Here is a 26433-nt window from a genome sequence, read left to right on the forward strand (position 1 = left end):
TGGGTGAGTTTAAGGGTAAAGTTAGGGACAGGTGTTATGGTGTGGGTTAGTTTAAGGGTAAAGTTAGGGACTGGTGTGGTGGTATGGGTAAGTTTAAGGGTAAAGTTAGGGACAGGTGTGGTGGTATGGGTAAGTTTAAGGGTAAAGTTAGTGACAGGTGTGGTGGTATGGGTAAGATTAAGGGTAAAGTTAGGGACAGGTGTGGTGGTATGGGTGAGTTTAAGCATAAACTCACTTCATTTTGTCAATGAAAATATATCTTATGTCATTTTACTTATCTAGTAAATGCATCTTGATTTAAGAAGTTTTAGATATTTAGACTAGAAACAAGACAAAAATACTAAGTAAGAAGGGCATTTTTTGCAGTGTATCCCTTATCCTACCTCCCTGCATCAGAGGGCTTCTGTCTTTTTTGACACTACAATCCGGCCATCCGTCATAAATAATCAGGCAACTTTCACTGTGTCTACACCTGGCGCGAGAGGTCAGGCACCCAACAAAATGAAAGCAAATCTGTCTGATTTGGATGCGGTGAGAGGCGACGCGACACAACAAATTCCCCTAACGTTAAACTGATCGCACGTTCTATTTCGGACGCAGTTCAAGCTCGGCGGGGGAGATTGATGAGGCGGACCGGGAAGAGGCGGTGGACTTAGTTAAGTTTTTTTGCGCTTTATTTGGTAATATTCTGCCTATGCCACGGGCCGGCCCTGGACAGGCGACTCCATCACACGTCCCAGTTCCTTGGTTAAAATAGCAATTTCTCACGATTTACAAATAGTTGGAAACATTTGGGATATTGTAAGTCCTCAACTGAACAAAATATATAACACTGGCCTAGTGGTTTTTGGATATTTTACTGAAAAATCGTACATATTGCACCGTGAATTGCTGTGACATTACGGAACACAGGTGTCCTCCCATCCAGAAGAGGGCACTGTTTTCATGTCTCTGGGTTGCAGACAAATGGACAGAGTTGCCCAAACTTCATGAGAAAGTCATTTTCTGCTCTTACCAGTGCTTCCTCGTCAATATAGACTGCCGCCCTTCTGGCAGTCAGGTAGTATTGCACTTTTCTGAGTCTCCAGCCTAACACATACATCAGGAGTCCACAGACTGCCGCAGTAGAACGGCCCACTCCTGCATTACAGTGAACATATACTGTGTGACCGTTCTTCAGCAGTCCATAGAGCAGGAACACCGCCTGGGGCAGCATCTGTGTACGACCTGAAGAGGGCAAATAGAAGCTCTTTAGATTCTTGCATTAGTAATCAAGTTTACAGCTCAGGTACAGCATATCCTCTCTGTGCTAAGTAAAACTACCAAATCGGTTACTCACAGCATAAGATTCTATGATGGTTAGGATTCAACCTCACAAGGGAACTGCCTAGGCAGCGGAACTTGTGTTATTCAAGGGTATATTGGCTAACCACACACACAACTGACCTTCTGTGCTCATGTCTGGGGTGGGGATCCAGATATAAGAAAGGCCACAGTCTTTGTACAGGCGCTCCATTGTCTCTGAGGTCATGGTTTGACTGAGGTCACGCCGGCAGCCGAGTGAGTTGTTTATAATGTCCAATTCTGTCTGAAAGTTCATCACTGCTGTAACACCCAGTTCTTGTTTGAGCTTTAGGGTTACATGTTCGACCCGTCGAGGGCAGCTGCCTAACCAGATACGCGGCAGCACTCTGAAGAGAAGAGAGAGAGGAGACTTGGCTGTGTGAATGAGGGTGTGTGTGTGTCTACAAACTATGGAAATAGTTGTGTGTGTAACCAGTGACCCATCAGAGGAAAGGGAAATAAAAGATGTATTCAAAATATAACAACTTAAGACATCAAATTAACTGTTACAATATATGTGCAGAACTAAAATCAGTAATATTTTTTAGTAGACAGATCATGAGCAGCCAAAGTTGTGATAATTAAACATGCTGCAATTTTTTATTGGTTCGATCAATATTTTACATACATCAATTTCCCTGATGGACCACTGCTGTAACATACGATCACCACACTTCTTAATAGATATATTATGAGATCCCAGAGCAACGAGTGCAGACAGATGTGACAGGTTGATGGGAAAGATCATAAAACATACTGTATGAAAAAGTGTTCCTTTAACAGCTGCATTGACAATGTTACTACTCAGTGATTGATTCATTTTCCTGTCATATCATATCAATATAATAGAGACTCCTCCTGACTTGGGGGGTTGACTTGGGCAAAGCAACAATTACGCAGAACACTGTAGCAACTGCAACGAATCAGTCTACAAAACACTCAGAACAACTTAGCAATGCAGGAAAGGAAATTAAAGAAAATGACAAGAAAGTAAAGGAAAGAAAATTAAAAGAAAGGATAGGAAAGTCCAAGAAATGAAAAGAAATGACCAGAAAGGAAAGAAAAGGACCAGAAAGGAAAGGAAATGAAAGGACCAAGAATGACGAAAAAGGAAAGGAAATGACCAGAGAGGAAAGGACATTACTAGAAAGAACAAGAAAGGAAAGGAAAGGACAAGAAATTAAAAGAGAGGAAAGGAAAGGAAATTAAAGAAAATGACAAGAAAGTAAAGGAAAGGAAAGAAAATGAAAATAAAGGATAGGATAGGAAAGTCCAAGAAATGAAAGGAAATGACCAGAAAGGAAAGAAAAGGACCAGAAAGGAAAGGAAAATAAAGAACCAAGAATGATGAAAAAGGAAAGGAAATGATCAGAGAGGAAAGGACGTTACTAGAAAGAACAGGAAAGGAAAGGAAAAGAAATGAAAAGAGAGGAAAGGAAAGGACCAGAAAGGAAAAGAAAGGACCAAAATTTACGAGAAAGGAAAGGAAATGACCAAAGAGGAAAGGACATTACTAGAAACAACAAGAAAGGAAAGGACAAGAAATGAAAGGAAATTACAAGCAAGGAAAGGGAAAGAAGATGAAAGGAAATTACAAGAAATGAAAGGAAAGGAAAGGGGAAACAAGGAAAAGAAGAGACAGGAAAGAAAAGGAGGGGATAATTTAAAGGGTATCACACACCAGTCTCATGTTAATCTTGAGTACCTATAGAGTAGTATTACATCCTTCATATCTCTGAAGAGTCTTCAGTTTTATCATATTTATAAAAGATAGATACGCTGTACTGATTATTTCCGAAAACAGCCGAGCTCATGCAGGAGTGCAGTGGGCGCAGCTAAAGAGAGCGCGCACACACACACACACACACACACAGAATACAACATGACATTATCCCTGGATAACTTTTGATTCACTACACGGTCGTGTTGTTGACACGTCTTGCGCACCAATTGCCAACAAAACACAGACATTTGATGCAGTTTCACTCACCGCCTGCAGTTTCCACTCATGACCGGGAACAAACAAACACACTTGCAGAACTCCTGAAAAACAAACTGCATCCATTGTTTCCTTAACCGTGGATTATTTGTGAAGATGAACAAGGTTATCTTTCCCTCACAACCAGAAACACACATCTTTAGTGACGTTGTTAATTCCGTGGTCTAAAAACAAAATGACAGCGCTGCCGATGGCTTCTGTAACCAGAACGAAGCTCGTTGATTCGCGCCTTCTCGCTCTGGTTGATGTGTGTGCTTCGCATGCGCTCATCGGGAGAAGTGCCATACAAGCAATTCTGCCTATTATGACCTCACACAGGACCATACTCGAAACGTATTTGAATCCTGAAGGAGTGTATTTGGCACAGAAATACTCTGTCATACATCCAACTAATTTATTTTACATTTTGGCCATGTTTAGCATGAGAATCCGACTCTTTAACAGTGTAAATAAGTCAGAATGCGTGAAATAGCATTAACCCCCCCTTTAAGATGAGAACAGAGAAGGAAAAGAGAGGAGAGCAGATCTTTTTCATTTTACATTTTCAACGTCTATACCTCCATCGTTTCTCATCAAACGATGAGACAGTCGTGTCAGCAGGGTCTCTCCCTCTGTGTATGTGAGAGCTCAGGACTCAAATAATGGAAATGCTAATGAGTTTAGTGGTGAGGAGACAGACTGACAGCCAGGGGAATGAAGGTCACAGACATCAGATGAGAGCTGTATTTTTACCTCAGAAACCCACATGCCTCTTTAAGGGGAAAACATAAATGAAATGATTGAAGGGAAAGGGATCTGCAGGTTAATGGTCTGAAGCATTGAGTATGATGTAACCTCTAACCAAAACCTTCTCCAGGGCAGGACGTTTGGAGCATTGTCCAAATGCTTTTTTTTGGGGCCACTGGTGTATGCAATGTACTCTTCTTTTGTGTGTGTGTGCATTTAAGCACTGCATTAGTAGTTGGCACGTATATGAGCAGAGGTGACAAGAACAGGTTGTGTTTAATTAGTGGCCAAAGACCTAACAAGGTCTACTTGATTCTGGAGACAAAAGGTCCTTGTATTTCTCCTTGGGACTTTGTTCATTCAGCCACCAGAGTTTATTTTATTCTCTCAATTAGACTTTGTAAATAATACACACAAACATGGTTTCCTGAGTTTCCCGGTTGTTCGTTTCTTATAGAGTCAATGACATGCACTGTAGGAACATTGACTCATATTGTAATTGTAGACAAAACCTGACATAAGAAAAAACTTTCTAGTTCTCACAGTTAATTTAGCTGTTGAGTTCTCAGTGGGTCTTACTTTCTTCTGGGAATCAAAATAACCTGAAGATGTCTGGGAGATTTTTTCAGATTTTCAGAAGCAAAGTCTGCTGCATAAGATTAAATTAAGTTTTAATGTAAGTTCACAAGGAACTCAAATCCTGCACATTATCTGCTGAAAGAGCCACAGCCACCAGGGAATACCGTTTCCATGTAAGGGTGTACATGGTCTGCAATGCTTAGGTAGGTGGGACGTGTCAAAGTAACATCCACATGGATGGCAGGACCCAAGGTTTCCCAGCAGAACATTGCCCAAAGCATCACTGCCTCCGCCCACTTGCCTTCTTCCCATAGTGCACCTGGTGCCATGTGTTCCATAGGTAAGCCACGCACACACACCCGGCCATCCACGTGATGTAAAAGAAAATATGATTCATCAGACCAGGCCACCTTCTTCCATTGCTCCGTGGTCCAGTTCTGATGCTCCTGTGCCACTGTTGGCGCTTTCGGTGGTTGACAGGGGTCAGCATGGGCACCCTGACTGATCTGCGGCTATGGCGCCCCATACACAACAAACTGAGATGCTCTGTGTATTCTGACACCTTTCTATCAGAACCAGCATTAACTTCTTGAGCAATTTGAGCTACAGTAGCTTGTCTGTTTGATCGGACCTCACGGGCCAGCCTTAATTCCCCACGTGCATCAATGAGCCTTGGCCATGACCCTTCGAACACATCAACTTTGAGGACAAAATGTTCACTTGCTGCCTAATATATCCCTCCCACAAATGTGTAATTTGACAAATGTGTAATTACAAATATATTTAAATACATGATAAATACAAGTTTCAGTTGCTGTTATATTATTAAAGTATATTATAGCTTACCATAAATGCTTGTCAGTACATTTAATTTAACCATATTAAAAAGACAATAGATTTAATTATACAATTACATATAGAGATATTCTTGAGGCATGTGGGTACTAAAGTGGGACACAAAAAACTGTATTTAATATAATGAATAACGTCTCGGTTACGTATGTAACCCTCATTCCCTGAGGAGGGAACGGAGACGTACGTTAGTGACTAACGAATGGGGGTTTCGCCTAGAAGCCAATTACCTTCGAGGTGTTTCACAGCGCCCAATGGCGTGCCAATGCCATGGGCATGCGGAATTTGCATGCGTAACTCCGCCCCACCTCGTGGGTATATAAGGAAGTACGCTAGCAACATCACATTATGTATCTGCTGCGGAGCCAAGATCTGAACTCCGCGTTCCAGCAGCACAGCTGACGTGGCAGAGGAACGTACGTCTCCGTTCCCTCCTCAGGGAACGAGGGTTACATACGTAACCGAGACGTTCCCTTTCGTTCAGTCAGTACGACGTACATTAGTGACTAACGAATGGGGGTTCCAATAAAACCGTGCCACTCGGCTGTCATCCAGTGCCCTGTGTAAGTGTGAGATCCCGCCACTTAAGGCCGTAGGACTCCCACTTATCACAGGATTACCAAGGTACACTGGGAAGCATATCCCAGTGAGGGAATGCCAATGATGCCTACCCGTGGGGAGGACTTAGAGAGTACACATATGACCCGCTGTGGGCTGCATATGGGAAACTCTAGGGTACCAGCCGAAGGTGGATTTTTAACCCTAGGGGTGGCAGGGGCTTGCCAAGGGAAAGACACCTGCTCACTGAGGAGGCTTACGGTGGAAATACTCGTGTGGGGGTCACCGGAGGAGAACCATGCACACGGGGCACCTGGCCGGACATGAGGGTCTGGGCTCGAAAGGGCAGACTGAACTGATGTCGGCGTCGACAGTGCTGGAGGAGCTCAGGGCTCTCGGGGAGCTCACCTGAGGAGAATATCGCACTTATCCAGTCCGTGGAGTGGAGTGGCGAGCAAGCGAAGACACCAGAGCCTGGTCCATTCTGATGTATTCCAGTCCATACTGGAACCTCGGGGGGGCGAGTACATAGTCGGACACTGGCTCCACTCGGAGATTGTAGAATCTGGCAAATGTGTTGGGTGTCGCCCAGCCTGCAGCTCTGCAGATGTCTGTTAGCGAGGCGCCATGCGCTAGAGCCCAAGAGGAGGCCACACTCCGGGTGGAGTGTGCCCTCACACCAAGGGGACATGGTCGACCTTGCTGCTGGTAAGCCAAAACAATGGTGTCCACTATCCAGTGCGACAACCTCTGCTTTGAGAGAGCTCTTCCCTTCCGCTCTCCACCATAACAGACAAAGAGCTGGTCTGAGGTCCTGAAACACTGCGTCATGTCTACATAAGCGCGGAGAGCACGTACTGGACAGAGCAATGCCAAGGCTGGGTCTGCCTCCTCCAAAGGCAGCGCTTGCAGGTTCACTACCTGATCTCTGAAGGGAGTGGTAGGAACCTTGGGCACATATCCAGGCCGGGGTCTCAGGATCACGTGAGAGTTAGCCGGCCCAAATTCTAGGCACGCTTCGTCAACCGAAAATGCCTGCAGGTCCCCGAACCCTCTTAAGAGAGGCCAATGCGGTCAGCAGAGCCGTCTTAATCGACAGAAACTTAATATCAACCGACCGCAAAGACTCAAAGGGAGGCCTCTGCAGAGCACTCAAGACTACTGAGAGGTCCCAAGAGGGAACGAGAGGAGAGCGAGGAGGATTCAGTCTCCTCGCCCCCCTCAGGAACTTGATGATCAGGTCGTGCTGACTTACCTTCTCTTCTCCCAAGAGGTCGTGATGGGCAGATATTGCGGCCACATACACTTTCAGGGTGGAGGGAGACAGCCTTCGCTCCAGCCCTTCTTGGAGAAACGAAAGCACGGACCCGATCGGGCATTTCCAGGGGTCTTCTTAGCGGGAAGAGCACCAGGTGACGAAGAGGTTCCACTTCAACGCATAGAGGTGTCGTGTAGACTCTGCCCTAGCGGAAGTGATGGTGGCGACCACCGTAGGTGGCAGGCCACTCAAACCTGCCGCGTCCCGTCCAGAAGCCACACGTGGAGCTTCCAGAGCGCTGGACGCGGGTGCCATAGAGTGCCCCGTCTCTGAGAGAGGAGGTCCGGTCTCAGAGGGATAGGCCAGGGAGGGGCTGTCGCAAGGAGTAGCAGTTCTGAGAACCAGGTCTGGCCGTGCCAATACGGGGCGACCAACATGACCTGCTCCTTGTCCTCCCTGATCTTGCACAGTACTCGTGCGAGAAGGCTCACTGGGGGAAACACATATAAGCGTAGGCCCTGGGGCCAGCTGTGCACCAGTGCATCCGTGCCGAGCGTGCCCTCGGTCAGGGAATAGTACAGGCTGCAGTGGGAAGAGTCGTGGGAGGCAAACAGATCTACCTGTGCGTCGCCGAACTGTTCCCAAATCAGCTGGACCGTCTGGGGATGGAGTCTCCATTCTCCAGGAAGTGGCTGAATCCGTGAGAGCTCGTCAGCTGCACAGTTCAGTTCTCCCGGGATGTGGATAGCACGAAGGGACCTCAGGTGCTTCTGACTCCATAAAACGAGATGGCGGGCGAGTTGAGACATACAATCTCATATGTAGCAATCCGAGCGGCGTCACCGTGGCTGCAGATGCCATATGCCCCAGGAGCCTCTGAAAATGTTTCAGTGGAACCGCACTCTTGCTCTCGATTTGACGGAAGCAAGTCAGCAGAGACTGCGCGCGCTTGCTCGTAAGCTGCGCGCACATGGCGACCGAGTCGATCTCCATACTGAGAAAAGAGATCCTCTGCAAGGGGCAAAGTTTGCTCTTCTCCCAGTTGACCCAAAGGCCCAGACGGGCTAAGTGGTGGAGAACCAGATCTCTGTGTTCGCAAACCTGCTCTCGAGAGTGACTCATTATGAGCCAGTCGTCGAGGTAGTTCAGGAAGGGAACCCCGTGCTGCCGGAGGGGCGCAAGGGCTGCCTTGGCAATCTTCGTAAAGACGCGAGGGGACAGAGATAGCCCGAATGGGAGGACCGCGTACTGGTATGCCCGCCCCTTGAAAGCAAACCGTAGGAACGGTCTGTGTCGAGGTAGGATGGAGACATGAAAGTAGGCGTCCTTCAGGTCTAACGCTGCAAACCAATCGCCGGGACGAACGCATTCGAAAAGGCGTTTCGCTGTCAACATCTTGAACGGAAGCCTGTGTAGGTAACGGTTCAAGAAGCACAGGTCCAGGATTGGTCTTTACCCGTGGGTGGCGCGCACTGTCATCACCGATCTCTGGGGGCTCAGGGATGGGAGTGTTAATTCTTTCTTTGACCAAATTAGGGTGCTGCTGCCCGGGGGCCAGCAGCTGAACAAAGGATTCTCCCCCGGCCCTCCACCGGGGGAAGGAGTGGTCCTGCTACCATCTCCTGGAAAGAATTTCCCATCCCTGAGCCGTCCGTCTCAGGAGCGCCGCTTGGCCTGGCGTTTAGCGGGGCGCGGGGCGGCCTGAGGGGACTGGGACGCCTTCCTACGGCTTCCTCCGCGACCCGGCCCGGGTGATGGCTGCTGCTTGGACCGGGTGGGAGGGGCGGGAGCCTTAGGAGGGCGTCCTCGGCGGCGAGCAGGCTGAGGTGACTGTGCCGGCGGCTGGGTGGAAGCAGCAGCTGGCCGCCGGGGCAGTATATGCTTTATAGCCTCAGTCTGCTTCTGGGCGGTTGAAAACTGTTGGGCGAAGTTTTCAACCGCGCCGCCGAAGTGGCCAGCCTGGGATATGGGGGCATCGATGAAACATGTCCGCTCGGTGTCCCGCATATCGGCCAGGTTAAGCCACAGATGTCTCTCCTGGACCACGTTTGTGGACATCACTTGACCCAGGGAGCGTGCAGTCACCTTCGTCGCCCGGAGAGCGAGGTCGGTGGCGGCACGCAGCTCATCTAAGAGCCCCGGATCAACTCCACCCTCGTGCATGTCCCTGAGGATCCTGGCCTGGTAGACCTGGAGGATCGCCATGGCATGCAAAGAGGCGGCAGCCTGCCCCGCAGCTCTGTGCGATTTCGCCACCAAGGTTGATGTGAATCGACAGGCTTTGGAGGGGTGCTTAGGATCACCACGCCATGTTGAAGCGCTCTGCGGACACAGTTGCATCGCAACAGAACGTTCAACTGGGGGGACCCCAGTGTACCCTTTGGCCGCGGCCCCATCAAGGGTGGAGAAGGCGGAGGAGACTGCAGACCGATCACGGGAAGACAACGGGGACTTCCAGGACCGGGCAATCTCCTCATGCAGCTCGGGAAAGAAAGGTATTGGGGGCGGGGACTGACGTGAGTCAGCGCGGGTCCCCAAAAACCAATCATCGAGCCGCGAGCGTTCGGGACAGGGTGGAGGGTTCCACTCTAACTCTAGACTCGCGGCTGCCCGAGACAACATGGCTGTCAGCTCTGGGTCCGACTCGGGCAATGCTGGCGCGCCCGAAGGCGGCAGCACAGCCGAGTCATCGTCCTCAGAGGACTCTAGCCCACCTTGTGATGCGGTGACCGACATCGCATCATCCTCCGAGCGCCAAACGAAATGCGTGGGGGTGCCGGAGCAGGCCCCGCGATTTCAGCCTGGACACTCGCTGGTTGCAGAACGCTAGAGGGGGGTGTGGCCCGAGGCATGAGCGTCGGGGCTTTGTTCCACACCGTGACCCTCAGATCACCCTGACCACCAGCCGAAGTACCGCCCACCGGGGGAACGGTAGATCGGGGTGTGGTAGAGGGGACTTTCACTTCATTACGAAGATCCTTAAGTCTCGATCGCAGCACCGCGATGGGGAACATGACACCACTGCGGGAACATGACTCATCCACAAACGCTGCTTGAGCATGCTGAACGCCCAAGCATACCAAGCAGAGATTGTGCCCATCAAATGAATTCAACGACCGGCCACACCCAGAAGTACACGGGCGAGACATCCTGAAAAGGACGTGCCACGTGCAAGCTCTTTTGTGAGAGGAAGCTTCGCAGAGAGCGCCGAAGCGCCCAGGGACCACACACCAGCTGTCAGACGGACCACTGCGCAGATCAGCAGGCAGGCAGTATGCGATCACTGGAACGCGCCATAGACACCAATGCCTCTGGAAAGCTGTTCGTCTCGAAGGCTGACAAAGACTCAGTTAGCAGGCTTGAAGGAGTGAAGGGGTTCTCTTGGCTCCAAAGCAGAAACATAATGCGATGTTGCTAGCGTACTTCCTTATATACCCACGAGGTGGGGCGGAGTTACGCATGCAAATTCCGCATGCCCATGGCATTGGCACGCCATTGGGCGCTGTTAAACACCTCGAAGGTAATTGGCTTCTAGGCGAAACGCCCATTCATTAGTCACTAACGTACGTCGTAGTGACTGAACGAAAGGGAACTATATATATAATACATTTTATTTAATAATTGAAGGTTGATAGGAAATATTTAACATGCAAATAAAGTACATTATTTTAAAGTATATACTTTTTCTTAAGGGAAGACTGCAAGCCAAATATGTTTACCATTATTAATGGGATGGGTAGGTGAACTCAATTACATAAAATTCAGAACAGGATTAATAGTATTTCAATTTGTATTATTAGTTTATATTATATATATATACACAGAATATATTCATTTAATATTATATTTAACACTGCAAATGTTTTTTTATTATTATTATTATTATTTTATTTCATTAAGCATTCTGAATCAGAATGATTTAATTTAATAGTTTAAATAGTTTTAATTTGTTTGTGTTTCGTTCAAAATTACCATGTTTAGTTTTAATTTAGTTTCAATATATATATATATCTTGTGATTACATTTTATCAGAAAATGCACCTAAAATAATTCCATAAAAAAAAAAAAGAAATGTTTAAAACTATATGTTAAAAATGTTTTAAAATTCACAAAGCATAATGTTGTACTTGCTGGCAATGGAATGTGCAATAAACGCACCATTACTTCAACATTTAGCAATAATTTGTTACTACATCCAAGACATCTCTGGGACACACTCAGATTTTGTGTCCAACAACAGGCAACACTGGAAAACAACTATAGTTGTTGTATTTGCCAAAGTTCATGAAGTTCATGGCATCAAATCTTACAAATTGAGAGTTTTGCTTGAGGACATTTCAACAACACGAGACAGCTGTAACCACTTAGCGCCATGCTGCTTTATTATTGTGATGTTCCAATTTCAACTCACCTGTTTCTGAATGTTATTTCTGACAAATTACACTTTCTGTCTAATTTATCATTTCTTAAAGAATTTTATGATGATAATGAAGTCAGAAGTCACTCTTGAAAATCAGTCAGACTGGATAATCCAATTAATTCAACATCATACTGATGATAATTTTTCTGACTGTCACTGTCTATAAAAGTCAGTCAAGGTCCAAAAAGGACAAAAAAGGACAAAACAAATATACAACTTCTGTGCTATTTCAAATGATGGCACAGGACAAAAATGTCAGTGAATAAAGACTTACATTTTTATCTTTTCTTCAATCAAGCAGTAGAGTGGCTTCAGAAGAAAAGTTTGGGCACTCTGCTAAACTTCTTTATTGTGAGAAATCCATACAGATTTGGAACGTAAGGGTGAATAAATGATTTTTTTTTTTGGGGGGTGAATTATTTCTTTTAAGAAGTGCTGACGCTCTTCACCTGATTAAAGTCTCTCTGTGTTTTCCACTATTTTGTCCATTTTTACTTTCTTTACTGGAGATGACGGTGCATTCTGTCATAGGAAGACATAGCATCTCTGCCCTCTTGGAGATACACCAGCCTATTTGACACTGTAAATCTGTCATTACTCTAATGGATTCCCCTACGCCAGACTCAATGACCCAGTCATACTTTTGTCCACCTCCACTTTCAACTTTTTTGCCTGTAGAACAAGGTCAGAGGCCAAATGAAACAAGCACTTAGAGCTCACTGCCAAAGGAGTGCAGGGATTCAGAGTAATTGAGCTAACTAAAGAGCGCTGTTGAAACCACACACACAATTAAAGGAGAGAGAGGCAAAAAAAGAAAAACCCTAATCAAATGCTTGTCACTGTTCTGTTAGTTTGGACTTTTTGTGTTTCGCCACATTCTGCCTGAGTTATTGTTTGTTTGATCAGTTGATATTGTTTGTATCGATCATTTGCTGTCATGGACACTCATTATGTTCTGCTGTTCACTCATTAATATACTCATTATCACGTGTATGTATATATATATGCTCAGTTCTGTTTGAGTTAAGTTGTTCTGTGTCGTCAGTTTATGGACGTGTTGTATGCTACTCTATTGTGGATTACCCAGTGGATTTATTAAATATTGCCATTTAACCTTTATCTTCCTCTCTGTGTGCGTTTATACAACTGCCCGCGTGACAGAACACTGGACCTACAAAGTATTGTTTTTTGAAGTGTTATTTTTTTCCCTGTAAGTACGTGTTTTGGTTTCGTTTTTCCCCCTGCTTGCACAATGGACATTCTGGCAGTAAAACTGTTGTGCAGTGAGCAGGGAGAACGCTCCCTCGAGAAACACTTATTGGAGTTTTTGGATCTCGCCCCTCAGATCACCTTCCCGGATAACTGCCAGTGCTTGTTCCTACCCGCCGGCCTCAACACCGCCACGTGAGCGCAGTTGTCTCGAGAGACTCCTCGAAGGAGCTTCGCTGCATTTGTGGAGTGGGTGCTGGTTTCCTGTGGATCAGCATTCCCTGTTGAGGACGCCACCAACCCCACTCCCAATCCTGTGCTCGACCAGAACCACCCAGCCTACGAGAATCAACAGCCTGAGCCCACTTCTGTTGTGACATTAGAACCTGCGCCCCTGAGAGCGACCAAGGATCACATCACCTTGATGTTAGTGGACTAGGGTTTTGAAGTAAGCTCTGCCCACCCAGCCACCACTGCGGATGAGTTGTTGGCTGATGCACTGTTAAATTTTGGGTTTAGAGGATGTTATTCTGCCTCCATTACTTTTGCCTGAACCAGTCTGTCATATGTCTCACTGGGCCCACCCAGCCTCACTCTCCCACCACCTCTCCAGAATGAGAATATGAGCACTTTGTTGTTCATTGGTTTCTGTATGGGTCTCCAGTCTACAGTACTCAGCCATCCATACCATCCAGTCCTCACTGTCTCCCACCAGTCCCCCGGTACCACCTCTGCCTCCTCTCAGTGGCATGGCACCATCTCGGGCCTGCGGGGAACCGTCTCCTCCTGGGCATGAGGAGCCTGAGGCTCAGCCTTGGTGTGTTGCGATCTGCCTCAACCCTTCGCCCTGGCTCCTGCGCTCCTTCCACCCTCGACCTTAGCGTGGACCATTGGCCATTCTCAAGTCGGCTCCACCTGGGTCAGACATTGCTTCACCTGTGCTGTGGACTTGCAGACCGTCCGCTGCTCTCTGGCCCTCATTCTCAGCCTCGGTCACTCCAGCTCGCCCTCTGGCCTCTGGATCCACACAACGATCTTGGTGGTCGTCGCTGCAGCTCTGTCACGGCCGCCTAGATCTTTACCATCTCTCCACCACCTTGGCTCTTTGGCTGCATGGTGGGCTCCATCCACGCCATGCTTGCCTTCTGTCTCCCAGCTTGCCCTCTGGCCTCCAGATCCCCACTTCGATCTTGGGGGGTCGTAGATCTTTACCATCTCTCCACCACCTCGGCTCTTCGGCTGCACGGTGTGCTCCCTCAAAGCCATCCATGCCTTCTGTCATCCCCATGGTTTCCATCAGTACTTCTCCATGACTCCTCCCTCCAGCAACACTGCGGTGGGGCACATCCCTGGCTCTCTCCACCTCCGTCACCACCTTGGACTATATTGGCTTAGGATGCTTCTGGGACAAGCAGCCCTGGTTTGGGAAAACATGCATTTCATTTTAAAATATGATTTATGTCTCTTTAACTTCAAATTATTTTTTCATTTGTGGCCGGGTTGAGTCATTCATATTAAATGTTTTTGATATATATACATACACTTTTTTTTTACTGATAAACATAGCTTATTTACTATTGAAGCTTAAGCTTATTAATAAACTAAACCGAAAATTATCATAAAGGATAGTTCACCCAAAGATGAAAATGACTCCATGATTGACTTACCCTCAAGCCATCCTAGGATATTTTTTAATATAACTTTAATATAACTAATGATTGTATTTGTCTGAAAGAAGAATGTCATATACACCTAGCATGACTTGAGGGTGAGTCAATCATGGGCTAATTTTCATTTTTGGGTGAACTATCCCTTTAAGAACGTGAACAACATTATGGTTACACAGACAAAAGTAATGTTATGGGCTGATAAAGATTGTACAGTTACAATAACTATTTATAGTGTGAGTTAAACATTACATTTTATAATTATTTCACTGTTTGCAGTATTGACAGTAAAATGTTTTCACTGCTTTATTCTTGATTTATAAGCATTGTAGCGACTGAGGCAAATCAGAAACATAATCGCCTGTTACATTTAACAAATATGTTTGAAATGCTTTGTGCTTAGTAACAGACCTTCCCCCAACACAACAGAGAAAAGCCTCTGCTACCAGAGTTACCATCAGATAAGACTCGGTTTACGACCAAAACGAATTTTTGCAGAGAGCTGAGACTCACAGTCTTTTCTGAAAAGGACAAATAAACCATCTTAAACTCTTATAGCCTATATATAACCACTTGAGAAATATATAAACATATATCCATCTCATGATTTGTTTTTATAGGGTTTGGTCTATATGTTAATTCAAACTGTTGGATTTATGTTTCAGAATTGCATACTATGGTTAACGAAAATCATGTGTATGACATGTTTGGTGTCTACGAAGTTGAAATTTAAAGATCTGAATGATTGTGTAAATGATATGTCGATCATTGTGCAACATATTAGTATTACAAGACGGTCTTCTACAGCTCAGGCTAAACGAAGTACGAAAGTACGAAACACAAATCGCTGTGTAGTTAGTAAAACTGTAAACCCCTTGTTCAGACAAAGGAGTTTATCAATGATGAATCTTCCCAGGTTTTAGACTCTTTGCATAACTTCATCCATCTGTTCTGACCCATTTCTTCCAACCACTTTAACCTTGCCTTTTACCATGTATATGTTTTGTGTATGTGTGTTTTATGTCAGTTTAGTCTTGTACGTGATTTAGTTATTAAAGTTTGTGCACAATATATGTTGGTTCTGACTCTCTTTCTGCAAACAAATTGTCCCTTAAATGATCGATCTTGTTATGTGCCCTAGGCGCTAATGTAAATTAATGTTCATAATTAATCATAATGAATAATCATAATGAGTTATGAATAATTATTAATATTTCCCCTTTGAGCTAATTCGCTACAGCATATCTATAATGTGTTTAATGATCAATTTATAATTTCTAAATTAAGTATTACATTATTTACAAACCAGTTTAGGAGTTGTCAGTGGTTCATAAGATTATTTAGAAAGTGTAAAACTTTTTATTATTAAACTTTTTATTATTTAGAAATTAGAAATTAGTGTGTTAAAGGGTTAGTTCACCCAAAAATAAAAATTCTGTCATTAATTACTTACCCTCATGTCGTTCGACACCCGTCAGACCTTTTGTGCGCAAAAAAACCCTAAATAACGACTTACATAGTGATGACGATTTCAAAACACGGCATCATGAAGCTTCGAAGCGTTATGAATCAATGAGCCGAATGATGATTCGGATCGCGTTTCAAACCGCCAAACTGCTGAAATTTGGCGATTCAAACTGCTGATTCGACTCGCTGATTCATAACGCTTCGAAGCTTCATGATGCCGTGTTTTGAAATGGTCATCACTATGTAAGTCGTTATTTAGGATTTTTTTGCGCACAAAAACTATTATCGCCGATTCATAAAGTTATTGTAGAACCACTGTAGTGAGATGGACTTTGTAACGACGTCTTTAGTACCTTTTAAGGGTCTTGAGAGTGAACCGTGCATTGTGCCAATGGAGGCCTTTCAGAGCCATCAGATTTCAACTAAAATATCTTCATTTGTGTTCTGAAGATGAACGGAGGTCTGACGGGTGTCGAACGACATGAGGGTAAGTAATGACAGAATTTTCATTTTTGGGTGAACTAACCCTTTAATAAATGCTTTATTAACATGTATACCTACTGTAATTCATGATTAATTCAGGTAGTTATAAAACATTTAGTAGTTGTCAATTTTTTTGTACGGTCATCTAAAGTGAGGACTTTTTATGCCTCGTAAAGCTTTTACAAATTAGATTTAAAGGCTCAGTTATCTTCTAAACAGAAAAAGGAAACAAACACAACATAGAGTGATACAGAACATAGATATATTTATATGATCATGTCTACAAGGGTAAAGGACACACCCTACATAACTGGTTCCCTCGTCCAGATTCAATCAGCATAACAGTGCCATTCAACTGCATAGATGCTAATCCAATCACTCAGGCAGTATTGCTCTAAACTTGTCATGCTAAATAGTCAGGAAATTGCATAGAGACAAAAGACTTAATGTCTCAACCACTTACACAGCCTGAAATAATCTCCTTAGAATTTCCTCAAGTTTACTTCAAAATGTAAAACACAAATATAGATAATGTTTTCAGTTATATTCTATTACATTTGAACCTAGATGTAACAATGTATAAATTTGTAATTCAACAAACCTATATATGTGACTATTAGCCTATACCTAGATCACACATAATTCATGCAATTGTTATAACTATTGAATGGTTGACTGAAAGTGTTTCTTGTGTATGATCATCTGTCCGTAACTCAGATGATGACTTGAATGAAATCTGTGTAAAATGTATTGTATTCTTAGTATAGAAACCATGTCTAAATTGTACTTTGCTGTACAGCAAGGCGTCCAGTTGGAGCCTCCATGGATCGGAGTTGTTTGTTCAGCACATCCCACAGATGCTCGAGATATCTGGGGAATTTGGAGGCCAAGTCAACACCTCAAACTCGTTGTTGTGCTCCTCAAACCATTCCTGAACCATTTTTGCTTTGTGGCGGCGCATTATCTGCTGAAAGCGCCACAGCCACCAGGGAATAACGTTTCCATGAAAGGCTGTACGTGGTCTGCAACAATGCTTAGGTAGGTGGGACGTGTCAAAGTAACATCCACATGGATGGCAGGACCCAAGGTTTCCCAGCAGAACATTGCCCAAAGCCTCACACTGCCTCCGCCGGCTTGCCTTCTTCTCATCCTGGTGCCATTTGTTTCCCAGGTTAGCGACCCACACGCACCCGGCCATCCATGAGATTTAACTTCTTGAGCAATTTGAGCAACAGTAGCTCATCTGTTTGATCAGACCACACGGGCCAGCGTTTGCCCCCACATGCATCAATACGCCTTGGCCATGACCCTTCGAACACATCAACTTTGAGGACAAAATATTCACTTGCTGCCTAATACATCACTCCCACTAACAGGTGCCGTGATGAAGAGGTAATCAGTGTTATCACTTCACCGGTCATAATGTTATGCCTGATCGTTGTATATCCGCTGCAGAGCTGATAGTTATGGCCCGTTCAAATTAACACTGGACAAGTCATTTGCATGGCTGTAAAATAAGTGATTCCTTCAAAATTCCCTATAAAGGAATTAATAATTCCCTTTGAGCGGAATTAACCTGTTTCCTTTACATATCTTACATTACTGTACGATTTATTTGATCTCTAATGTTGTGATTCACCGCGATTTATTGCTTATAACGCTTTAACAAAATCTATTTTAAATCCCTAGTGGAAAAATGAATGGAAAAAAATACTTCCAGAACCAATGCCAGTTAAAACGTGTGTGGAAACGAATGCACTCTATTGGAAATAACTGGATTTAGTTTGTGAGCAACAGTACATGTGATCGCACCTGAAAACACAAGATGGATGGGAAATGCATTCACACATACTGAGAGAAGTGGATGGCCTGCTGTTCCGCAATGCTGAAGTAGAAGCTGGTGGTGTGTTTCATCTCATTTGTGTGGCCCGTCTCCTCGATCCAGTGGCCAATCGGGTGGCAGTATACTCGCTCCACCATGTTACAGTCGGCATACACACATTGCCGGTCATGATGTGGCCCATTGCCTAGCGATAGACACAAACCAGTCAATCAGTCAAAATAGTCAAACACTATTTGAAATTGTTTCCATGTTTTAAAAAACTATTAATATTTAATATTTGTCAAATATTACAATCTTTTTTCAGAGATATTCTTCATTATGTTCTCATGATGGTTATAGTTATCACCTTAACTTTTTACCTGTAAGCCCCATAAATCCTCAAAAATTCCAAACATATTCATGATAAAAGAGATTCCGTAGTTATTAAATTTCATTATGAAAGGCATTTTAATATATTTATGAGGACATGCATGCATGAATTAATGAATAATTGACCCAAACATTTCTAAATCTACGTGTCAATTAATTATTTTACTTAATCCTTTTCACTTGCACTAATGTCAAGTGCATTAAAAGCCCTCGCTTCATCTTTATTATACTGCAATAGGAATATGAATAAGAATTTGGTCCCACTTTATATTAGGTGGCCTAATATAATCAAGTCAGGGACAGGTGTGGTGGTGTGGGTGAGTTTAAGGCTAAAGTTAGGGACAGGTGTGGTGGTATGGGTAAGTTTAAGGGTAAAGTTAGGGACAGGTGTGGTGGTGTGGGTAAGTTTAAGGGTAAAGTTAGGGACAGGTGTGGTGGTGTGGGTAAGTTTAAGGCTAAAGTTAGGGACAGGTGTGGTGGTATGGGTAAGTTTAAGGGTAAAGTTAGTGACAGGTGTGGTGGTATGGGTGAGTTTAAGGGTAAAGTTAGGGACAGGTGTGGTGGTGTGGGTGAGTTTAAGGGTAAAGTTAGGGACAGGTGTGGTGGTATGGGTGAGTTTAAGGGTAAAGTTAGGGACAGGTGTGGTGGTGTGGGTGAGTTTAAGGGTAAAGTTAGGGACAGGTGTGGTGGTATGGGTAAGTTTAAGGGTAAAGTTAGGGACAGGTGTGGTGGTATGGGTAAGTTTAAGGGTAAAGTTAGGGACAGGTGTGGTGGTATGGGTAAGTTTAAGGGTAAAGTTATTGACAGGTGTGGTGGTGTGGGTAAGTTTAAGGGTGAAGTTAGGGAGAGGTGTGGTGGTATGGGTAAGTTTAAGGGTAAAGTTAGGGACAGGTGTGGTGGTATGGGTAAGTTTAAGGGTGATGTTAGGGACAGGTGTGGTGGTATGGGTAAGTTTAAGGGTAAAGTTAGGGACAGGTGTGGTGGTATGGGTAAGTTTAAGGGTAAAGTTAGAGACAGGTGTGGTGGTATGGGTAAGTTTAAGGGTAAAGTTGTTAGGGACAGGTGTGGTGGTATGTGTTAGATTAAGGGTAAAGTTAGGGACAGGTGTGGTGGTATGGGTAAGTTTAAGGGTAAAGTTAGAGACAGAAAGTTGGTGGTATGGGTAAGTTTAATGGCAAAGTTAGGGACAGGTGTGGTGGTATGGGTAAGATTAAGGGTAAAGTTAGGGATAGGTGTGGTGGTATGGGTAAGTTTAAGGGTAAAGTTAGAGACAGGTGTGGTGGTATGGGTAAGTTTAAGGGTAAAGTTAGGGACAGGTGTGGTGGTATGGGTAAGATTAAGGGTAAAGTTAGGGACAGGTCTGGTGGTATGGGTAAGTGTAAGGGTAAAGTTAGAGACAGAAAGTTGGTGGTATGGGTAAGTTTAAGGGTAAAGTTAGGGACAGGTGTGGTGGTGTGGGTAAGATTAAGGGTAAAGTTAGGGACAGGTGTGGTGGTATGGGTAAGTTTAAGGGTAAAGTTAGAGACAGAAAGTTGGTGGTATGGATAAGTTTAAGGGCAAAGTTAGGGACAGGTGTGGTGGTATGGGTAAGATTAAGGGTAAAGTTAGGGACAGGTGTGGTGGTGTGGGTAAGTTTAAGGGTAGGGTTAGCGACAGGTGTGGTGGTATGGATGAGTTTAAGGGTAAAGTTAGCGACAGGTGTGGTGGTATGGGTAAGTTTAAGGGTAAAGTTAGGGACAGGTGTGGTGGTATGAGTGAGTTTAAGGGTAAAGTTAGGGACAGGTGTGGTGGTATGGGTGAGTTTAAGGGTAAAGTTAGGGACAGGTGTGGTGGTATGGGTAAGTTTAAGGGTAAAGTTAGGGACAGGTGTGGTGGTATGGGTAAGTTTAAGGGTAGGGTTAGAGACAGGTGTGGTGTTATGGGTAAGTTTAAGGGTAGGATTAGGAACAGGTGTGGTGGTATGGGTAAGTTTAAGGGTAGGGTTAGAGACAGGTGTGGTGGTATGGGTGAGTTTAAGGGTAAAGTTAGTCACAGGTGTGGTGGTATGGGTAAGTTTAAGGGTAAAGTTAGAGACAGGTGTGGTTGTATGGGTAAGTTTAAGGGTAGGGTTAGCGACAGGTGTGGTGGTATGGATGAGTTTAAGGGTAAAGTTAGCGACAGGTGTGGTGGTATGGGTAAGTTTAAGCGTAAAGTTAAGGACAGGTGTGGTGGTATGGGTAGGTTTAAGGGTAAAGTTAGGGACAGGTGTGGTGGTGTGGGTAAGTTTAAGGGTAGGGTTAGCGACAGGTGTGGTGGTATGGATGAGTTTAAGGGTAAAGTTAGCGACAGGTGTGGTGGTATGGGTAAGTTTAAGGGTAAAGTTAGGGACAGGTGTGGTGGTATGAGTGAGTTTAAGGGTAAAGTTAGGGACAGGTGTGGTGGTATGGGTGAGTTTAAGGGTAAAGTTAGGGACAGGTGTGGTGGTATGGGTAAGTTTAAGGGTAAAGTTAGGGACAGGTGTGGTGGTATGGGTGAGTTTAAGGGTAAAGTTAGGGACAGGTGTGGTGGTATGGGTAAGTTTAAGGGTAGGGTTAGAGACAGGTGTGGTGGTATGGGTAAGTTTAAGGGTAGGATTAGGAACAGGTGTGGTGGTATGGGTAAGTTTAAGGGTAGGGTTAGAGACAGGTGTGGTGGTATGGGTGAGTTTAAGGGTAAAGTTAGTCACAGGTGTGGTGGTATGGGTAAGTTTAAGGGTAAAGTTAGAGACAGGTGTGGTTGTATGGGTAAGTTTAAGGGTAAAGTTAGAGACAGGTGTGGTGGTATGGGTAAGTTTAAGGGTAAAGTTAGAGACAGGTGTGGTGGTATGGGTAAGTTTAAGGGTAAAGTTAGTGACAGGTGTGGTGGTATGGATAAGTTTAAGAGCAAAGTTAGGGACAGGTGTGGTGGTATGGGTGAGTTTAAGGTTAAAGTTAGGGACAGGTGTGGTGGTATGGGTGAGTTTAAGGTTAAAGTTAGGGACAGGTGTGGTGGTATGGATAAGTTTAAGGGTAGGGTTAGGTGTAAGGGAAGTGTCAACTGTGTAATTATAAATGTAACTACAGAAATTAATTACAGATGTAATTATATGTAGGTAATTTTTAAAATGTAAGTACAATGTAAAAACATGTACACAATAAGTGCATTGTATCAAATTATTCATTTAAATGTTACTACATAGTAGTTAAGGCCACCTGATATAAATTGGGTCCAATAATTTTAACAATGGAGACAACACATTTGTTTCATGCTTCATGTAAAGTTTCAAAGCCTCTTGAAAAAAGTTTTTTAAATGATTGTCCCTTTTGTGCTTTTTGTGTAAGCCTTTCATTTCTGAGGGGGAAGGTCAATAGCCAATTAAATTACAGAGTGTTGTTAAGACTCTGGAGGTCACCTGTTCCTGAACCTCGGAGAGTTCACATTTAAAAGTCATTAAATCAGACACATCCTGTAATGGCTGTAATTCCGCATAATTTTGATGGTCAAGTCATAAGCTTGATTCATAATATAATAAACATTCAAATGAGTCCTTGCGTTAATAATAAAAAAAAGCGGAGCGCTGCTTCAGTCCTACATGTAATGCACTTGTAATGAGGAAGAGCATATGGGTTCTTTGAACTCGTATTCATCCCAGACTCACATTGGTCCTGAAAGTATGTGGGGGTTTGTTATTTGCCGTCATTTATCATCCCACCCTACTGCTGTCGCCCTTTCAACTGCTGGGCTGATGAGAGTCTCACAGCAGCAGCCCACACAGCAAACAAGCTCTTCATGCTGACTCATTTAGCATGAACCAAACCTATGCAATTATCATTCTCATGGTTACAGTCTCAACTTAAGCCACAAACGTATATTACACACTGTAAGCATATACAGTATGCAGATGGTGGTGTTTAAATTGGTTTGGCGGGCTTGAGTTTGGAGGCCTTAAAGCAACATTGCCCTACAAAGCCAAAATGCAACAAGTATATCAACACTTAAATGGCAAAATGACTAAAATCTCATTTATAAAATGGATTGTTATGACTGTATATTCTGATCGGATGGATTAGCATTAAAATGCTAATATACACCGATCAGGCATAACATTATGACCTAATATTGTGTTGGTCCCCTCTTGTTGCCAAAACATCCCTGACCTGTCGAGGCATGAACTCCACTAGACCCCTGAAGGTGTGCTGTGGTATCTGGCACCAAGATGTTAGCAGCAGATCCTTTAAGTCCTGTAAGTTGTGAGGTGGGGCCTCCATGGATCGGACTTGTTTGTTCAGCACATCCCACAGATGCTCGATTGGATTGAGATCTGGAGAATTTGGAGGCCAAGTCAACACCTCAAACTCGTTGTGCTCCTCAAACCATTCCTGAGCCATTTTTGCTTTGTGGCGGCGCATTATCTGCTGAAAGAGCCACAGCCACCAGGGAATACCAGGGTGTCCATGGTCTGCAACAATGCTTAGGTAGGTGGTGTGTGTCAAAGTAACATCCACATGGATGGCAGGACCCAAGGTTTCCGGGCAGAACATTGCCCAAAGTATCACTGCCTCCGCCGGCTTACCTTCTTCCCATTGGGCACCTGGTGCCATGTATTCCCCAGGTAAGCCACGCACACACACCCGGCCATCCACGAGAAAGAAAATGTGATTCATCAGACCAGGCCACCTTCTTCTATTGCTCCGTGGTCCAGTTCTGATGCTCACGTGCCACTGTTGCCGCTTTAGCTATCACAATTTGGCCCTTGTCAAACTCACTCAAATCCTTACGCTTGCCCATTTTTCCTGCTTCTAACACATCAACTTTGAGGACAAAATGTTCACTCTCTGCCTATTATATCCCACCCACTAACAGGTGCCGTGATGAAGAGATAATCAATGTTATTCACTTCACCTGTCATAATGTTATGCCTGATCAACGTATTTATGTTAATGTGCCATGTTGCTATATGATTGGTATTTTTTAAAGAGCCTGCAGTTAAGATAATCAAACTATAGGTACATCGTGAAAGAATAGTTTATTTGATAACCAATAGTCATACATGTATTGTAACTATTTTTGAAATTTCAGGGGCCATTCAGACAGAGTAAGTTTTTATGTTTATAAATGTGAGATGCATGTACGTGGACTAAAAAAAAAACCCTGCAAGGTCTAGAAACAGTTTTTAAAAGCAGTGTCAGACGTCAAGATGCATGGCGTGAGCACATTAACACTTTAATCTAGCGTAGAAAAAACGATGTGCAGTGGAATGCAGGTTAGTTTTTTGTTATCTTGTATATTCATACTAGGGGTTGAACGACTTCAGATTTTTAAAATCGACATTTATGTGATGAAAGTTGAGTCGGCGTTGACTAGTCATTGATTACGTCATTGATAATCAAATAAGCCTGAACCTCGAGCTGAGACTCGATGGCAAATGAGCGCTGCCCACATGGCTATTGCTCCAACAACAGTGTATTTTTATCGGTTCTTTTGTCTTTATATCGTTGTTATATTTCTCGTTTGAAATCAGATACAGATAAAGTAGCACAGTAAAGATTACATTTATATGAATGCATTAGAGAGAGAGAGAGAGAGAGAGAGAGAGAGAGAGAGAGAGAGAGAGAGAGAGAGAGAGAGAGAGAGAGAGAGAGAGAGAGAGAGAGAGAGAGAGAGAGAGACAGAGAGAGAGAGAGAGAGAGAGAGAGAGAGAGTGCGATTGTGTGAGAATTAATTCTACCTGGCAGCATCTCTCTGCTAATAGTTAAGCTGTGGGTTTTAGTTACAAAGAAATATATGCAAGAACTTTTCAGTTTCTAAGCTAGTTTATGATAAACACAGAACAGTGTTGACGATATATTTCTGCACTTCTGAATGATTATGTGCGCGCGCGATTTGCACGTGATTTATGAGTCTGTCTGTATGTGTGTGTGTTACAATGCAGCAGCATATTAGTTTAGAACAGCGATTAACTTGCGTGTACAATAAGCTGTGTAAAATGTGCATTCATCTAATACATTTTGAGCATCCAGATGGTATAATCAGACATATCTTGAGAGCACTCCATTTATTTGTCATTTAAACTTGGAAATGGAGAGTAAAAGTAGACTTCAAAGATTTCTTATCCTGTTGCGGATAAGGCCATGATCATTGACTAATCAACGTCAAGCTTAAAGCATCATGGCAGAGCATTAAAGTCGACTAGTCTGTGCAACCCCTAATTTACACCCCAGTGTTTCTCATGTTCAGTGTCTGGTGTTGTACTTTGTGGATGTTATGCGTGTGGGGTTTTCAGTTCCGTTTAGCCTGCCTTGCCCTGTGTCTGGATTTAGGGGAGCGCGGGGCACAGCCTACCGTGGGGTTAGTTGTAACATGCACACATGCCAAGATGACACAGCTTAGTGTATTTAATAGTCAAAATTTAAAAATATTTGGAAGATAGTGGAAGTAGATGGAAGTACATTTGTTACTTAAGTTTATTTTTCAACATCTTATATCAGTTATGTAACAGTTGATGTAGTTATTTAATGCTGATCTAACCAGCAGAAGACACGAGCCGTGGTTTAAATCCCAGTTGTGCAGGCTGGGCATGTCGTAACGCTGCGTTACAATGAGCCCCTATTAGAAAGACGCTATTATACTTTTATGAATTCTTTTGAGAAACCATAAGAAAACAGTGAATAATGACTGTGAGTCAATGTTCAGAAATTATTCATTATTATTATGTTTTTAACTATGCTTTATAGCTGTATTTAGCGATGTGTTTGTTGTCAAACTCAAAAATGAGTACATTTTTAATTATTATAAAATGCCATTATTTTATTTTAAAAAGTTAATAATTGTATTTTATTGACAAAATATTTTAGTTTGTCATGGATTTTTAGGTAACATTTTAAGCTGTCATTTGGTCATGTCATAATGTACCCCACCTATGGGGCATGTTGTCACATTTCACCTCTGTTCTTTCGGGTTAAATCAAGAAAAAAGTATACACTGTATTAATGAAACAAAACCACATAATTGTAGTAGACGTGTAAAATTAATGTGGGGAAAAATAAATACTCTGAACCAGTGGCGTAACTTTGCTTTGAAAAGTGGTGGGGACACCGCACAACTCGTTTTGCTATGTGTTTATTAAGTAACCGAATTTACTTGGGGACTGAGTTCAGAGTTGGAAATGCACTTAATTTTCACTTTGATGTACACATGCATCACATTCACAAATTATTCTATAAACATCCAATAAGCAAAACGTAACATTCACAACACATCTAGGGTAACGTTAGCCTAATATCAATGAAAATAAGATAAATATGGCGAACTTACCATTTCATAGGCAGCTCAGCTGCAGCGTATTCATTAATTGCATAATTCTTATGTGTGTGAGTGTATTACGATTCATTCTACTTTGAATTACTTGCATATTTTCTCTTAATACCAGCAGGACAACTTGTTAAAAGCAGGTGTGTGATGCAGAACGCGCTGAACATGGAAGAATCAACATTACGTCAAGAGTCAAGACAAGCCCACAAAATGTTTCCTCATCCAATCAAATAATTTAACCAATCCTGAACTAGGCAAAACCTTGTGTAAAACATGAATGAAAGTTAATTTGTATTTAAAATTGTTAAACTATATTTATTAATTAAATAATTAAATAAGTAAAATTGTCTG

The 26433-nt window shown here is 43.5% G+C and overlaps 1 protein-coding gene across 1 annotated transcript in view; it reads right to left on the reverse strand.

Annotated features, from left to right (window-relative positions):
* Window positions 1–654: 654 nt before the first annotated feature.
* Window positions 655–26433, reverse strand: part of epm2a (EPM2A glucan phosphatase, laforin) — a 36630-nt gene continuing 10851 nt past the window's right edge. The window contains exons 2-4 of the mRNA XM_079802241.1: window positions 18415–18589; window positions 1447–1691; window positions 655–1227 (exon numbers count right to left, since the gene is read on the reverse strand). Coding sequence (XP_079658367.1) covers window positions 944–1227; window positions 1447–1691; window positions 18415–18589 — 704 coding nt within the window. The 3' untranslated portion in view covers window positions 655–943. The remainder of the gene's footprint in view (window positions 1228–1446; window positions 1692–18414; window positions 18590–26433) is intronic.

Source organism: Gobio gobio, assembly GCF_949357685.1.
Source record: "Gobio gobio genome assembly, chromosome: 21".
Classification (NCBI taxonomy): domain Eukaryota; kingdom Metazoa; phylum Chordata; class Actinopteri; order Cypriniformes; family Gobionidae; genus Gobio; species Gobio gobio.